At 37.5% G+C, this 18240-nt stretch overlaps 2 protein-coding genes across 4 annotated transcripts in view; one reads left to right on the top strand and one right to left on the bottom strand.

The window, feature by feature from the left end:
* The window catches only part of SCAMP1 (secretory carrier membrane protein 1), a 101444-nt gene extending 84215 nt beyond the window's left edge, over positions 1–17229 (top strand). The window contains exons 9-10 of one of the 2 annotated variants that reach the window (XM_073344152.2): positions 696–846; positions 5910–17229. In XM_073344152.2, coding sequence (XP_073200253.1) covers positions 696–846; positions 5910–5923 — 165 coding nt within the window. In that variant the 3' untranslated portion in view covers positions 5924–17229. Of the gene's footprint in view, positions 1–695 lie in introns of both variants that reach the window. The other variant, XM_073344151.2, reaches the window with a different exon arrangement.
* The window catches only part of LHFPL2 (LHFPL tetraspan subfamily member 2), a 188897-nt gene continuing 180506 nt past the window's right edge, over positions 9850–18240 (bottom strand). For both annotated transcript variants that reach the window (XM_073344155.2, XM_078852784.1), the window contains exon 4: positions 9850–13644. In XM_073344155.2, coding sequence (XP_073200256.1) covers positions 13388–13644 — 257 coding nt within the window. In that variant the 3' untranslated portion in view covers positions 9850–13387. The remainder of the gene's footprint in view (positions 13645–18240) is intronic.

Here is an 18240-nt window from a genome sequence, read left to right as displayed (position 1 = left end):
CAAGGTCAGAGCATGGATGAGACTGATTCCTTAAGCAACTCCAGGCTAGAAACATGGGCTAGAGCCAGGTCCTATTTTTTTTATATAGATAGCTGGTTTCTGAGCAGTAGAAAAAAACGTTTTGCCAGTATTACCTGGGGAAGCTCAGGGGATAAATTTTTCCCCATTGCTCTCACTGCATCTCTTGGGAAGCACTCCTCTTCCATGTCAAAAGCTCCTTTCCTTCAAACAGTCAGTATGAAGTCATCTTAACCCAACTAAGCAATTTGCCTCATGCTGCCAAACCTGCTACCACAGCAGACTAAAGTATACTTTCCATAAAGAGCATTTCTTCTTCTTTTCTTTTAAAGTGTTTAATTTTGATTGTCACTTAATGTCGAATGTTGCACTAGGTGGTTTTCTGTATTGATATATTTCCATTTTTTAATTGTTTAGGATTTTACTATTTTAATGCCAATTAAAAGGCACATAGGTGTAAAACATCAACAAATGTTTGCTGTTGATGCTGGGGACTAAAGTTCACCTGTTTGATTATCCTCCATACAGCTGCAAGCAGGCAACAGAATCAAATTTCACCATCACTCTATTCATTTAATTTGTCTAATGACTTTTGATGTGGCACCTACAAATATAGATAAAAAGTGTTATGATCGTTCCATTAACTTTTGTTTCTCTCCTCTCCCTTCCTGTCTTAGGTGCACGGCTTATACCGCACAACCGGTGCTAGTTTTGAGAAAGCTCAGCAAGAGTTTGCAACTGGTGTGATGTCCAACAAAACTGTACAAACAGCTGCAGCAAATGCAGCATCTACAGCAGCAACTAGTGCAGCTCAAAATGCTTTCAAGGGTAACCAAATTTAGTGAAATACAAAGATCACTTCAGTTCTCTTTGACTATACTTTATTTTCCATCTTATTAATTTTATTCCTAAAGACTTGTGTTCAAAATACACACAGCATGTATGTCTCTCCTTCAGCTGTGCATGGGCTAAAACAGGAAAAAAATTCTTGTTTTATTCCTTTTATACGTTTATTTATCAAAACAAAAAAACCCACAGCCAACCTTCTTTGCCCTCTTTAAAAAGTTAAGTACACTCTAGATATATAATTCTCCATATTTTCTGGAGGAGCAATATTTTGGTGGAAACTTCAGCAATGGATCTGAAATTGATATGGTACTTTCTGTGATCAGTTAAATGTATTTACAGGGTTTTTTTTAGTATTTCACTCTGGAATCTTTTTTTGTTTTAACTTAAGGAAAGCACTTTGGAGCAGTTATTTTTGTTCCTGAGAGCCTGTTTCCCTGTTTCTACTGTAAGAAGTAGACTGATAGTTTGAGACTTAGATTTGGCTACTGCTGTGGCAGTTTAAGCAGCTGATGGACAGATACAAGTATGGTAGATAATGTAAATTTTTTTTTAGGGCAGTAGGTTTTTTTTATATAAATCTACAAGTTTGCATGAATATTGTTGAGATATTTGGCCATGCTGAATTAGTGTTTTGGTCCAGGATTTATCTGTACCACTTATGATTATAGTGTTGGTTTGTATCCGTTTTCATGGCATACTTTCTTCTAAATCAGAAATGGCTATTGCATAGACATTCTCGCTGCCAGAATGTGTAATGCCATGTACAGTTAAGAGAAGTTAACTGATGGTTTTGATCAAAGAGCTAAATGATTATATTTGTTATTTTTAATTTCAATCTGAAAAACACATTCTGTTATCGGAAAAATTATCAACCTTTAGAATAGTTCCATAACCAGCTGTTTGCCCCCTTTTAAATGCAGTGAAATTTTTGTGTGGGAGGGATTGTTGGATTTTTCTTTTTTTTCCAGTGTCAGTTAGTGTTTACCAGTGGTACTAAATCTATAGCTTGGTCAGTCACTCTATTTACTGCTTGTCCAAAAATCTGAATTTTTTTACAGGAATATTTTCTCTAATCAAACTTTTTAAACTGTGGCACACATACTTGAATTCTTTTTAACGCACCTCAGCCTTCATGTGTGATTTGATTCAAGCTGAATAATGAAAGATACTTAACTATTTTGAGTTGGAAAAGTGAAATATTTTTTATTTCCATTAAGAGAGAATACAATTAAATACATTCACATTGTTGAAATGAATGTCTTTCTAATAGATTAAACTGATGCTGTGATGCACCGTGATTCATGCTGGAACTTAGCATAGTAATTTTCCAAATCCTAATCAGCTCTTGCTTCAAAATCATGTTGCTGTCTATTTAAGGCCATTTGAAATTCCTAGGTAGGTTGGTTGATTGAATGATAATATATGTAGCACTTTGGACTAAGTTTAAAATCGTAAAATGCCAGTTTCAGAAAGTGAGATCACTAAGGACCTGATCCCCAAATCTTACCTAAATGCTTTCACTGAAATCAGTGTGACTGCTCATATGAATAAGGGTTTGCAAGATTGAACCTTAAAATTATAAAGGCCTAGTGTATACTAGGACATTTGGTTGGTATAACTGTTGCTCGTGTGTGAAAAATCCACATCCTTGAGTGATGCAGTGAAACGGACCTAATTTCCTAGTATAGACAGTGCTAGGTCAATGGGTGAATTCTCCTGTCAACCTAGCTACTGCCTTTTGGAGAGATGGAGTGCCTATGCTGACAGGAGAACCTCTCCTGAAGCAGTGCAGCTGCAGCATTTTGAGTGTAGACAAGCCCAGAGAGGGCCTCATGTCCTGAATGTGGCTTGGGTTTGATAGAGGAATTCTTCTCACTTCAATTTATGGATATTGTAAAATAAGACCATTTTTAAAAATACCTGTTGTCAACTTAATACCTTGAGCAGCGTAGCACTTGCATACGTAAGTCCCTGTAAATAAATTACAAGTACAACTTAAATTTGTAATTTAACTTCTCGAAATCCCATTTTAGTAGTAAAGATAAATATGGTAAAAATGTATTATATGATGATCTATACTGAAGTTGTTGTTCATAATTATATTGTCTCCAGATAGAATTCTCTTCACTATGAAGTAAACAATGCAATTGAAATAACAGTAACAGGGACATTCTAAAGCTTTTCCCCAGCACTTTTTGAAAGTCAGTAGAGGAGGTTTAATTTTTTTAAAAATTTGTTTGATCTTTAATGTTCCATTTGAACTTTTATTTTACAGTTTGCGTTGTGATCTGCTAACACGTTTCAGGCCTCTCTAGATCCAAGTCCTACTTTAGTGAGTTGTCTTAACCAAATATAAAAATTGTACCAAGGACTTCCTTTAAGGGTGGATCTTTAGCCTGAATTAAGCTTTTTTCTTTCCCTCATGGGGTATGAGGGACACCATCCTCACAGTTAAATTTATTGTCATACTGTAGAATAGTAGATTACCAGCATATGATATTATTAAAATGCAACTTGAAACTGACAGGCATGTGCCTAGTTACATTCTTACAGAATATAATACATATGGTTGTTTCATTTTTACCATGTTTACCTCTGCACTCAAAAATGCATGATGGTACAAAATTAATATATATGAATATTTGATCCAAAGGAAAAATATTCTCATTTTAGATTTGAGAACTGAAGGCTGATGTTCGTTAAAATATTTTTACTTAACAGGTATTGGTCTATCAGTTAACACAATATGCACCCCACTTAATTTGTCATTTTGTTGTATTGTGGCAAATTTGGTTGAAAGTATGAAGTTTAAACACTGGAATATCAATAGTCAGTGATCTGTAATTTAGGATTTGGATTTATTTATCCGAGGGATGTTTGTATATTTTGTAAATTACTAACAATGCTCTGCCATCCTAGTGAATGTCATGGTTCTGTAGAAACACACTCATTCTGTCCCACTGCTGTTGCATGTCTGAGTAGTTCACAAGTTTTGTATATTTATTGTATTAACACAAGGTTATAGAATAAAAATACTGTTTGCTCAGAATAGTTTTAAACATAGGGATTTTTTTTAAAGGTCAGGTAAACATGCAGGAAGGCTGCTCTGTATAAAAATGTCACTTGGTTTTTACAATCTGTATATAAATTCTGTAATCTGCTGAAATGGGAAAGTAAGCTGTCCACTATCAGAATAACAAATTAGTCTGACTAGACTTGGGCTACTAAAATAGTATGAAGGAAAACTTCAGCAGCGCTTGCAGCACTTTGTACATGTGCTATACATTGAAAGTTTAAAAACAAACCAAATCTCTCTCTCAAAAAAAGGTGTTTTGTCAGTGCGTAATGAAACTACAAGTATTAAACCTTACCTAGGATTTTACTGGAAGTAAAATGAAACTTCTGAAAATAATATTGGTTTTGCTACTGTTTATTTTTCTGTTTTCTGATTGATGCTTCTGTATCAATATTTTGTTCTGCTATTTCTGTTCTAGTGTTACGGTATAACATTGCTGTCTACTGCAGTTTCATATAATTAGTATGTCGAGTATGTTACTGGATTTATTACCCTCTTATATTAAGGGTTTGTAAACAGCTAACTTGACAGTTGATGTAGACCATTGTACTGTAATAGTGTTTTGCAAATGCACAGTACAGTGATTCTCTTGTTCTGATATGTAGCCAGTATTTTTTCTAGGCAGTTTTCCAATCAGAAGTGACTTGTTCAAGACAGTTGCACATCTAACAGTAGTGAAATTATCTATCACCAATTTTCCCTGTTTTCCTCTTCCTTTGTTACTCTGTATTTAGACGTTTTGGCAGCAGATTAACTTCTTGAAAGGGGCACATTCAACTCTAAAAAGTTTTGGGTATACTATACAACAAGTAATATTTAAAATGGCTAAAATAAAAAGCAAAAAAACCCACTTTTGTGTATAGTCAGTTATGATATAGCTGCACTTCCTTGCTCATCATTAGAATGATTACGGAACTGTCATGCATTGCTCCTGAGGAGACTGTATGCTCCCCAGGCTCTGCCCATGGAGGCTTACCAGGAAAAAAATGGCAGCAGAAAGGCAGAGAATTGGGGAGGGGAAAGAAAGGTGAGCACTCTCTAAGACCCTTAGAAACAAATATCAGCAGGGAGGCAGAAAAACACTTACAAAACTTTACATGGTGTCAAGTATCAGAGGGGTAGCTGTGTTAGTTTGTATCCACAAAAACGAGGAGTCTGGTGGCACCTTTAAAGGCTAACTGAATTTTTTGGGCATAAGCTTTCATGGGTAAAAACCCACTTCTTCAGATGCATGGTTTACATGGTTTGACTTTTTAAAAAATTGTAAGGGATGTTTTGTCAGGAAACCTAGAGTTTCAGAAATAAATACAGATGGACAGTTTCCCTTTAAAGCTATATCCTCCTTGGGAAAGAATTTTATGGCTATATTCAGTGTCGTCTTTTCCTAGGAAACCATGTAAAAACACACATTCTCTCTGCCTGTGTCTGTCTGTCAGTAAAGAGGCATTAGCTGTAACATTTTTTTCTGGAGAGAGGCAGAAACCACCAGATTTTTAACTGCACATTATCTATGCGTGTAGGCTAGATTTGCAAATGGCGCTGTATTTGCCTCCATTTTTATTTTTTGTTTGAAAATTTTCTTAGTACATCTGTCAGCTCAGTGATTGCTGTGGTTGAGCACTATGGTGGTGAAATAAAACATGGTTTCAGTTATCAATCAGGTTTGTTTTCCTATTGTTAGATCTAATTCTTCCTAGGATTTTGCTCATCTTTGTAGCAGTTAAAGGGTGATTTTTTAAAAAAAGTTAAGCCTTCATTCAGTTTTCATTATTATAAATGCTGTTCAGAAGAATAAGGTCAAAATAATTCCATACTATTTGTTTATTGCTGGCAATCATGTGGACATGTATTCTTGTTGGAAATGTTTAACTGTCTGCTTTAAAAAAAATAGTAGTCAATTCTCAAAACATTTATTGGGGCTGGGGAGTCTGTCTTATGGGAGCCTAATATGTGTTTTACTCTTCAGTGTACCAGTCCTAGCTGGCTTCGTAAGGTGAACAGAAAACATTCCACTCACAAATCAAGCACCGGGCAGAATGGAACAGATATAATTGAGATACATCTGTCGAAAGTTTCCCTCCAACAAGTAAAGAAGAAAATTAAATAAATAAAACATAATTAGCTTTTGTGAGGGTTTCTGCTTTGGAGAAAAATTAGATGGATTTACAAAGGAAACAGTACATTTACTTCAGGAGTGGGATAATAGCTTAGCTATGTATTGGCACTAAAATGGAAATCACGACACATTTCTGAGAAATATTTGAAGTCTAGGGAAGAATAGCTCTGCAAGCATTCAATTTTGTTCCAAAATAAAACTGTTTCTAAGGCCAGTTCTTAACAGAAGCATAGACAGTTACTAGCTAAAACTTTTTCACATTTTCATTAGTCATACAGTATGTCCTCAGGTAATGACCGGGTATGGTAAAGTGTTTATTGTACTACCTTAACCTTGTTATTGTATATTATAACACCACCTCTTGAAGCAAAAGCAAGGAATTCATGTACATGACAGGGCAAGAGAGGTTTCTGTATGTTTGTGCTGGCTTCTGCCTCTGGGCTGTCTGTGCATAATAATGTTTCAGTTAAGGAAACTTTCACATCCTGAATTGGGAAATAAGATGCAAATTTTTGATATTGAAGTTGGATATTGTGCTAGGAAAAAGGTGCTGGAGCGACTGACCATTGAGCCCACTGCTAGAACAGAGTTGGACTATAGCTTCTGTACTGTCTTAGCTTAAGGGCACAAGGCCAACACATTGGTGGTGTCTGTCTCTAGGCTGCAGGGAGCACTTCTCTGGATTAGAGGGTTTTACTGCCAGAGCTGGGTGGATAGAGATGTATCAGTTATGGTGATCAGCTGGCTCTGAACACTTTAGGCATCTGTGAATTTGCCACGGTTGCTCTTGGAATCCTCAGAGTCTGGTAGTTGCAAAGTGTGAATTTTGAGCCTTGCTGCAGAAGCTGCTAAGAAGGTATATAAATAAAATTGACACCAGCCTAGTGAAGTGAATATGAAGTACCTGTGCATTGGCCAGCTTGTCAGACACACTTTACCTGCAGTTGTGGTTCTTGGCCCATCCCTTGGGTGCTGGCAGTGCAATTGGGAACTTTTTATAGTATTGGTGAAGGGCTGTTAGCTCCATGGCATGTCTTTTTGATGTTTCTCAGGGAAGAATTAGACAATGGGGGTATGTATGATTCTTTGTTCAAAATAGAAGGAAGAGGTGTTACATCTTTTCATTTCAATTACATGTTCTGGAATTGGCTGGGTTGATATGGCTTTCTCTCTTCTCTGCTACCCTTCCCAGCCAGGCCAACTGAATTTCCATCTCATTACTGTCTTTAGCAATACTCAAAGGTGGCTAATGGCCATGCATTTATAGCATGGATTTTGTCACTTTTCTGTTAGGTGAAGTTCACTCTGGGACCATCACTCTGAAGGCACAAGTATTCAAGGAAGAGCTTCCACATGCAGTATGAAAGGTTTTTTTAAACTTACTTTGCCATGTAGATACCATCATCTTCAAAACCCTTCTCCCCCTGTAAAGTCTCATGCAGGTTTTTAATATTTTTAAAAAGCAAGGGGTTTGCAGTTGCTCTTAGGTGCAGATAGATGAGCCTCTTTAAAGGTATATAATGAAGTTCAGCTTGTCCAATAGGTGGAATGAGACAGCCACGAGTGTGTGTTTAACTCTTCTTACCTGTGGAGCCTCAATTGTGCACTCAAATATATAATGAAATCTTATATTAGTACCAACCTTTTTAGGGAGTTTTGGGCTCTAACCTTACGTTAAAGTTATATACCACCTCTTTTGAAAAACGTATTAGTTTTATTTACATACATCAAGCCCTTGTACAGTTTTAGTACAGTCAGCAGATGAAATACTTTAGAGACACAGGTTGTTGTTTTGTTTCTCAAATTAACATAAAAAGGAAGAAGCCGTAGGTCTGGTTACTGATATCCCTTAACTTCTCTACAGTGGTGAAGTAGTAGCTCAAAGGGGCTTCTGCTGAGTTGGGAACTACCTTGCTATCAGTTCTGGGTTCTTCATTTGGAAATAGCATGGGGTTCTAAAGAGCTAAACCCCATGCTTGAGTCCTGTCCTGTAACAGAATTAGAAATGTTTACCTTTTCAGCCAGTTCTGGCTTTTCAAGTAAAATAACTGGACCCCACTGCTTTAAAATAGTGCAATTAAAAACCTTTACACTGTCACCTACCTTGTGCTAAGTGTTTGTGTCAGAAAACTCTTAACAGGTGGAGTGAGTAAGCCTGGGTTCTGTTGCCAGTTCTAACCATTTCCCTACTTCTAAAATGCACATGCTACTTACCCTCTTTTTATAAAGTGCTTTGAAGTCTATGGATAAGAAATAAGTGCTTTAGTATCATAGTATTTAAAAGCCACTACACACACAATTGGTCAGTGTTTCACATGCCTTGAAACCTACTTTTCTTACTCTTCCCACCCCAAAAGAGAAACCATGGTAGTTTTACCTTGCAGATACATTAGTTGTTCAAGCTATGTTTAATTATAAAATCACTTTTAATTCAACTTGTATAAAAGATTGCTACAATTTAAGATCAGCTGCTTAGTGATCAATATGTAAGTGGTAAAATACAGTGTCACAATCACTGCAAAATCTCTACTGTAAATTTTCTAAGTATAAATCCCTTAATGTATGCACCTTGATCAGCCTTAAAATAGTGAAGCATGTTCAAACTAAGATAGGCCAGAGCTGTGGTAATAAGAATTTAGTTTACAAACTCCACTATAAGTCAGCTTTAGATAATAAAAACAGATATTACTGGGTACCTAGTCAGTGAGATAGCTCAGTGGTTTGAGCATTGGCCTGCTAAACCCAGGATTGTGAGTTCAATCTTTGAGGGGGCCATTTAGGGACCTGGGGCAAAAATTGGGGATTGGTCCTGCTTTGAGCAGGGGGTTGGACTAGATGACCTCCTGAGGTCCCTTCCAACCCAGATATTCTATGATACAGTGCTGAAAAACATTACACAAAGCACTGGTCACTCAACAGCAGTACCACAAACGAACAATGGATAGGTGATTAACCACAGCCTACATTCCTATTCAGTTTTTGCAGCATATACAGTTACTGCCCAGTTGTTTGGTGGGGCACTGCCTTCACCACAGAGCCAGTGATGACTCCTGCTGTAGCAGGCTTCCCCCACCATTGGCTTTAAATGCAGAAGTCAAATTTTCTTTAAAACTGGGAAATTCTGGCATTGAATACTAATACAAAATTTAAATGATCTATTTGAAATTCCCCAGACCAAGAGGTGCCTAAGTAAGTGTTCGTTAGGCAAAAAGATGGTACTAGAGAACCAGACTGTAGCTATTAGCAATGTTGATGCAGTGCCTAGTAGTCTAGAGAGCACACGGAGAGACATTATCAAGCAGTGCTGAGCTTTTCAACTCCTAGGTGTTAATTACAGTGCAGGTGTGCAGCTTCACAGTTGGAATTTAAGGCTATAAATAAATCAGGCCTGGATTACCCAGATGTGAGTATTTCAAATGAATCTAGAAAAGAAATTTTAGATAAACCTTTAAACTACAATCAATGGTATCCTATTTCCTCTAGCATTACTCTCAAGTAGCAATAAGTTTGTCCAAAAACAAAATTCCAACCACTCTTCACTTGGCAGTCCCTTTTTAAAGCATATCACATTTTAAAAAAAAACCCACTTATATTATTGCACATCTCACACAAATTTGTGTATATATATATTTAAATACGCTATACTCCAAAAATAACTATGGCACTTTACAGAATATATGTTTACAAAGGTGATCAAACCACAGATGTTTAAAGAATATTTCTATCTTTAAAAAAATTTACAAAGTTAGTATGTTACAATTTTGAGGGAGTTAGACAGCTTTTTTTTTTTTTTTTTTTTTTTTTTTAAAGATGCCACATCAACCATTCCTTGCACCTAAGCACTACATGTACATTAAGAAGCAGTTATGCTATATGGCCCATCATGAAACTAATTAAACATGCCTGAAGCTGACAAAAGAAAAATGATTTTCATAGAATGTCTTGGGAAGGCCACTGTTCTGGTGGAACTAAAATTCAGGAACAGCAGCCATCAAACTTAATGAGTTTTAAAATGTGACCCACTCATTAAGAAAATCTGTATGTAATAATAAAGCCATCTTATCACTTATTATCCTACCATGTCTTCCATCTATGCCAGTCAATGAGTATGACCTGTTGAGTTGATTAGATCAGTTTGATGTTATACTAGTACAATAATAGAAGCTGGTCCACTTCCCTTACAAATTCAGAAAAACACATGCAAAATAAATATTTTATGCACAGTACTATAAAACCCAACATTAATATTTTCAGTACTGTAAAGACTTAACATAGTTATGGCCTAATAATACATTGTTCACTGCTTTTTTTTAATTCACACAATACATGGGGCATGCATGGTCCAAACCAGTTCAGTTAAGCATTGCATGACACCTTTGAAAACCGTAATCTGTCATTGATTAATATAGTACTTGGATTTTTAACGTATTTGTGACACTATATTATTAAGAGTGTCATGATTTGGTGGCATTGATTATTTTTAACAGCATACTATCTTCCTAAAGAAAAACAAATTACAACATTAAAAATATATATATAATTTATCTTCACCCCAATTCCATGTGTTGTTCACAGCACTTAAGACTCCCTTTAGTTAAAAGTTCTGTATCACAGCTGTTTTAGTGCCCCAGCTTGTATTGTGCACATTCCAATGGGTGGGGGGGCTCTAAAGTAGTAGCAGCTGTGAACAAGCAATAACCTTGGTAGAAGGTTCTTACAAGGTTTTTTTTAATAGGATTCATCCACATACAAATAATATGGTTGAAAATTTGGAGGTGTGCTTCATAAGGTATACTTCGCATGTACAAGGAAACATATTTCAAAGGCGCACAGTTTCAAATAAGACATTATGATGCCGTGGCTACAGTTTTGCTCTAACTCACCAATTTTTGCAAGTGGTTTAAAAGGAAATCTTGCTCTATGCAGACACTTGGCATAAATGGTTCCAGCCCATAACTTTATTTTATTATGTTAAATATTTAAAAGAAAAGTGAGTTACCCGTTTTAAAATCTTGTCTAAGAGTGCAGTGGGATTGGGAGGGGGGGAAAACACAGGTTTCTCAAGTGTGAATTCTGGATTAACAAGAGGAAAGGCTGGGTTCTCACAATTCAGTGGTGAAAAAGAAAATTAAATATTACCAAGGGGAAGTTTTGCCCTGTGGCTAGCATAACGCTTTCCACATCATTCTGCCCCGACATCGGGAATGTGCACAGGAGAACAGAGGTGTCAGCAGCACTGCTAAATAGGGGTCTTGGATTTGTATTTACAGAGAAGCAGGGACTCTGGCACTCCAGCACATTGATTATGGATCACTACTACAACCTATCAATTTAATGGGTCCAAAGTAACATGTCTGGTTTATCAGGAACAGACCAGAACAAAATTATTCCACTTCAAAAAGTAAATTAATTGATTTAACTTATTAGAGGCAGCATCATTAGCAGCTGGAGTTTACAAACTATCCATTTATTAAAAAGATGACAACATTGTCTTTTTAAACCTTTATAGTTGAAGCCTGGGCACTCACTAGAATCTCACACAGATCAATAATTTCTAAAGAACTGTTCCTGGGAAGGAGACTTCCACAGGAGCGGATAAAGAGTTCAAAAAGCATAGGGACCATATGTGCTCCAAAGAAACCTTTTACATTTAATGGTATAACAATGGTAAGACTGTGCATGGTTAATGCAAGCTGCATTTCCCTCAGCTCTAGGTCAGGAAAGATGCCGCAAAAATAAGAACACAAAACCTTCACGTTTCTATACAAATTTGGTGTTCTCGACAACAAATCAGTCTTGTAATCCGGAGGCTAATCATTCTGTCTGCAGAAGTTATTTGATTTTTAACATTACAGAAAAATGGATAAACTTGCAGACACCTTTTTAACAATAGGCTCAGCAGCCTTCAGTGCCTAATAGTATTTTACCACCACCATGAAATAACTATTCACTTGATATTTGATTGGAAATTTTAAAACAGTTTATCTATTTTGTGCTCATGTATCCCCAAGGCAGTACAGTATTCTTTCTTCTAATATGCTCTCAGAATAATTCTAGTAACTGGAGAAACACCACAAGTATTATGACTGAACTGAACGCATTTTGGAAAGGAATGTCACTCGTGGCAAGCCATATTTCTGCTTCTGCTGATTGTGCTGGAAATGGGTCCATACCAAATGTGGTTAAAAAGAGTGGGAAAAGGTTTTCCCACAAACATTTAGAATTTGGCATTGTCTCCTGCAGAGTGAACGTCTGTTACAGACTAAACTGGCTCTAAGACACTGGTCTGTGGACTGGGAATGAGGTTTCTTTTGGCAAACAGAGAACTATTGTAATTGTAAACCCAACATACAGTTCATATTTTTACTGAAGAGTGTCAACACTTGTTGGCATTCACAAAATAACCCTGTCAGTTGTGCTGCTGAGAGAATATAGTGTTTTTCCTAAATATTGAGGATTCCTGGGATTTCTAGTAAAGGCACCATTTGTGTATCCAAAGTTCAGTGTTTCACTCATTAGATCCTAAAACATTATTTCTACCATTTTTATTTTATATAGGTAAACTCCAGGGTAACGACCGTTCCCCTGGCTCTGCTATGAAACAAAAATAATTTAACTTCAAATCTAGCTGCTAAAATATAATGTACCTACCACTTGTAACGGATACTTCATGCCAGAACAAACTAAATAATTTGAGCCCCACCTCACTTTCTTTACAGTTTATATGACTTTTAGCAAGGTCTTAATGTCAACCCTGTTCTCTTTGTCATGCATTTAATTATCCAAAAGAACCCAGTTGTGCTTTAAGTAATTTTAAAACTCATCAAAAAGCACCACCATATTAACTATAGTACCAAACCAGATGGCAATAAAACCTTCACAAGTGATTGAAGCCCTTGAAAACAAAACCTGATTAAATAGGCTAGTCCTGTACATAGTAGAAATGTGCTGGCTTTTATTATTTTAATTCAGATCCTTCAAAGTGACCAAGGTGGAGAATGCAATCTGATAAAATCAGAAATTGTCAGGTATATTACAATGTTTGTTCACTATATACACTCCCCCGCCTCGCTCTCAAGTTGTATATTCTGCTGAGTCCTGACAATGTAGTCATACCAAGAATTCCCACATATCTACACTCTCTTTGCTTGAGATCCTCCTTTCTCTGGTCCTCATCGCCCAGCAAGTGATAGAATGTTCAGTAGTTCAAGGCTTAATCACACAAATTGTGAAAACAGGTAAGTGGATCCTTTTATCAAGTCATTTAAAAGCAAAACAGTCTGAAGTCAGTGTTTCCCAGGCACTGATCGATCTTTTTTCCATTGTATTTAAAGGAGGCAGATAAGGTTTTTCCCCTCTTCAATTTCTTCTTGCACTTTGTCACTAGATGTGGCAATTTCTGCCTGTGCTGAGAAGACGGCACAGATGAATGTCAGACCAGTGCCACCAATAGCTGTGTAGAAGGCCCAGCCCAGTGAGCAGTCTCCTAGTTTATAAGCAGAAGCATAATGTCCACAATAGCTTATTGCCTTCTGGCAGCCCCAGCCTGCAGGGTACAGCATCAAGCCTAAGATAAGGAAGAGGCCTTAAAAAAAAAAAGAATAAAATTTAACAACCTCTATATATTAGACAATATAACATTTTGCCATTATTGTAATGTACAATGTTCGGTCACACCTGTTCCCCTACAAATAATAGAAATGAGAGACGAAAAACCCTGTTGGCCCACCGTTCCCTGCAGTACACTGCATGGTGCTTTGTTTAAATTTCTAGTCCTTCCACCACTTTGCCGGAGAGAGGCTATTTCACAGTCTAATAGATCTCACTGTCAGTTTTTCTCCTCTTATTTAGTCTTTTTTTTTTTTTTAGCCCTAGCAAACAGGTTAGCTCTAGTTACACACCTACTGTAAAACTCCAGAGTATTTCTGTCTACTCTTATACCCTTCAAATACTTGTGAACAGTTCTTGTATTCTGCTCAGAGTCCTCACTTAGCCAAGGCACATTTAATCTTTCTTCATAAAACAGTTTCTCTAGTACTTAAACATTTTTGTTGTTTTTCTCCAAATTCTCCCATTTGATCCTTGAACTTAATAAGCATGGCCATACTCAGTCCAACCAGTGGTCCATCTAGCCTAGTCTCTGACAGTGGCTAGTGCTAGAAGCTTCAGAGGGAATGAACAGACCAAGGCAATTTCAAGTGATCCATCCTCTTGTCCGGTCCCAGTTCCTGGCAGCTGAAGGACACTTGGAACATGGGGTTGCTCCCCAACCATATGTTTAGCATATCTGGCACTTAAATACACTTTGCAATGCCGGCTACAAAAGTCCCATGCAAATGCCTGTTCTCACTTTCTGGTGATATTGTAAATAGGAAGTGGGCAACATTATCCCTGCAAATGTAAACAAACTTGTTTGTCTTAGGGATTGGCTGAACAAGAAGTAGGACTGAGTGGACTTGTTGGCTCTAAAGTTTGGCAATTTTTTGTTTTTGAGTGCAGTTATATAACAAAAAAAATCTACATTTGTAAGTTGTATTTTCACGATAAAGAGATTGCACGACAGTACGTGTATGAGGTGAACTGAAAAATACTATATCATTTTCACAGTGCAAATATTTGTAACAACATGAGCAGTATACACTTTGTATTCTGTGTTGTAACTGAAATCAGTATATTTGAAAATGTACAAAAACATCCAAAATACTGAATAAATTTCAATTGGTAGTCTGTTTAACAGTGCGATTAAAACTGCCGTTAATCGCGATTAATTTTTTCGAGTTAATCACATGAATTAACTGCAATTAATCAACAGTCCTACTAAGAAAGGGTATTTTCTTTCAAATTATTTTTTTAATTTTGCTTGGCATGGCACTATGAACATGCAGGATGTTTTTGTTCAATTATGTGTAGCAAATTTATTAAACTGCAAATATCAATAATGAGATTTTAAATATTACCTGATTTTTTCTGTACAGTAACTAACTCATTTAAAGTCATCCCGGTTAATCTTGTCACGTTGCTGCTCCATTAGGGAACATGCTCGTGTAAAGTTGTGCAATGCTCCCTTATAATGTCCTTTGGCAGCCGCCTGCTTTGTCCACTGCTTGACGAAAGAGCAGCCCATTGGAGCTAGCTGGTGGGGGCTTGGAACCAGCATGGACCGGCAGCCCCGCTATCAGCTCCCCATTCCCTACGCCGGCAGCCGTCTAGCAGGCTAGCAACTGTCAGCAGTTCAGCTGTCCCTACCCCCACTGCCATGTGCTGCTCCCCAGAGCCTCCTGCTTGCTGTGTGGGGAGAGGAGGGAAGGGCGCGCTAATTTCAGGGTGTCCCCCTCCCCTGCTTACTCCATTTCCATAGAGCGGGGGGAGGGGCAATGACAGGGCTCAGGATGGAGGGAGTTTGCTGGCAGCAGCTGCTGTCTCAACTTGCTGATCTACTTAAAAAGGCAGTGTACTTAGTGTGATGTCAGCGTACTTAAAGGGGCAATGCACATCTCTCTCACACACACGGTGTGTGTCTCCATCTGCCATGCTGTCTCCCCTCCCTCCATGCTGCCTTGTAGAGTGTGAGGCTACATTAACAACAGTGTGTTAACCCTTGAGGGCTCAGCTGATTGCTAGTTAATCATTTAGCAGCAAGGCATTCCCTGGGAAATACCCCACCCTCTGACTTCACCACCTCGACCAAGCTTCACAATCATCATCGCTGTGTACCAGTATTAAATAGCTTGTTTAAAACTTACAGTGTGTGCGCGCGTAGTCTTTTGTCTGGTGAAAAAATTTCCCCAGAACCTAAACCCTCTTCCCCCCCCTTTACATTAATTCTCATGGGGAAATTGGATTCTGACATCATTTTGCTTAAAGTTGCATTTTTCAGAAACATAACTACAACATTAAGCGAGGACTTACTGTGTGCCTTTTGGGAAAGACAAGTTGTAAACAGTGCTATCACTGTAAAAGTGAATCCAGAGAAAGTTTAGTTTTCCACCTACCTCCAGCATTAATTCATTCCTATATTTCTTCCAACCCTGAAATTTCCACTAAGTTATAAATCACAGCCAGTCTTTGTTTATTCCTCAGTAAATCTTCAGTGCAAGAACAGATGTAAGGACTAGTCCCTCTCACATTCAATTCAGTTAATATTTTACATGCTTTAGTTTACATTAGATTTTCTTAATTATTGTTGAAAGAAATTCAACCAGCTGTGAAAACTCTCCCTCAGTGAAAATAAACTACAGTTCCCAGGTTTTTAAACCATTGAATATATGACAATAAAATGTCTATAAATGTCAGTTGCATCACAAAAGAAAGTCCTTCATGAAGCATTTGTTAAATAATGATGTGAGAGCTATTGCATGAATGAACTGTAAACTTATTATTCCTCGGGGTAGTGAAATCTCCCAGTGAATGATGGCCATTCTTAGTGAAGGGATTTCTTCCCCATTGTATACGCAATAAGAAACAATGACAAATTTTATGTAGTGCTTCCTGTCTGGTGCCCTTGGTACATCGAGTATAAAGTAGTGCTTAATCTTAGGCAGATCTGGATAAGCTGTGCTTTCATCATGCTGAGCCCACCAACCATTTCAGACTAAACACCAACAATTCCCCTCCTTTAGTCACCTGCACTTTCCTGTTCAATGTGTAACCAGATGACTAAACAGTATTTCTTCTTATTGTACAACTAATGTGTCGCAGTTGCTATATCTTTTAGTGATCAACAGCAAAAGGTTCACTAATCATGATTTTCAAATAGTGTCTAAGCAGCCAACACCATGTGAGTTTCTAAAACTGCATCAATACTTTGTTTATATGCCCTAGCAAGAACTTTTAACTACACATTTGATGTCTAGACCATTCTGCACCAATATTTAATTTACATCTATCTCCACCTACTGGAAGAAGAGCCCCTGAAAATGATAAAATTGTTTCTTGGCATACATTTCTCAGATCTGAGGAATTCCTACCCGAAGCTCATGCTGCTGAAGCTGTTGTACTGTTCTTGTGTGTACTCTGCCTGGATTTTATGGAAAACCAAATACCAATTTGGTCTCTTCCTCTGAGGTTTTAGCCTTAATGTCTCTGCCACTTTGAACACCTCAACCAAAATCTGGTTTAATACACAATGCTACAATAGTTTGCTTTAGCTGATCTCAAATAAATGGCCTAATCCTGAAAGGTGCTGAGCACCCTCAACTCCCATAGCACTACCAGTCACCTTGCTTTAAGGGGAGAGCAGATTTCTGAAAAAGAAAGATAAAGTTGACTATAACAATTAACTGAACTGGGACTGTCTTGGAAAAAACCGTGAAGGGTCAGTTTTCTCTGCTTGCTAAAAACAGGTAAGCTGTCATGTCCCAGACTGGTATTACCAACACTCAAGCAAGTAAAAATTCTTAAGGTGTTTTCCCCTGCCAAATCACCTTTCATTCAATTTCAGTAAACATGTAACATATAAGACATTTCCTCAAGAGTTCCACCGCTTCCTTATTTTTAAGACATATCAATGTTTACCATCCTTAACGACTTTAATATTAATGTCTGTGTCCCAATTGTAGGAAAGCTTAATAAATGTTTATTTATTTTAAATGTATAGCTATGACAAAATAGAGCTCTTTAATGTCACATAGAGGCACTTCATGCCATATATTACAGCATAAAAAGCTATTGGCCAGCCAAAGAGATCCATCTCTGATCTCTCCCAGCTAAGGCGGCTGTAGGGGTAGCAGGTTCAGGTGGGTAGAGAGTCGGAAGAGTCTCTCATGTTGTTTCCTTTTGCTTATCTGAAGCAGTAGTGGTTAACTATTCTACAGACCTACTGCCTTGACTGCTCCTGCTGGTTAAGAATCCAGGAAAATTGTGACAAAAATACAAAAGAACAAGTAAAAGAAACATAGATGAACCAGGAAGAGCCAATATCCCACTTATTCCTTAGTAGACAGGGTGGCTTAGTAGTCTAGCATCAGGGTTCAAATATTTGGTGTCTCTAGAAATAAAATCCTGGCAGGGTCAACAGAGAACCTTGTCCTTCCAAGTTAAGTTGAATGGCATGCAATTCAATACAAAGGGTATTTCAGATAAAAACTTTCACACTAGAAGTCCTGACCCCATGTATTGTTACAAAACCACATGAGAGCATGCACAAAACCAGCCTCAGCATTACGAAAATATGTGTATGGCC

The sequence above is a fragment of the Lepidochelys kempii genome, chromosome 5 (assembly GCF_965140285.1).
Source record: "Lepidochelys kempii isolate rLepKem1 chromosome 5, rLepKem1.hap1, whole genome shotgun sequence".
NCBI classification, from domain to species: Eukaryota; Metazoa; Chordata; order Testudines; family Cheloniidae; genus Lepidochelys; species Lepidochelys kempii.
This window is presented reverse-complemented; position numbering and strand designations above follow the sequence as displayed.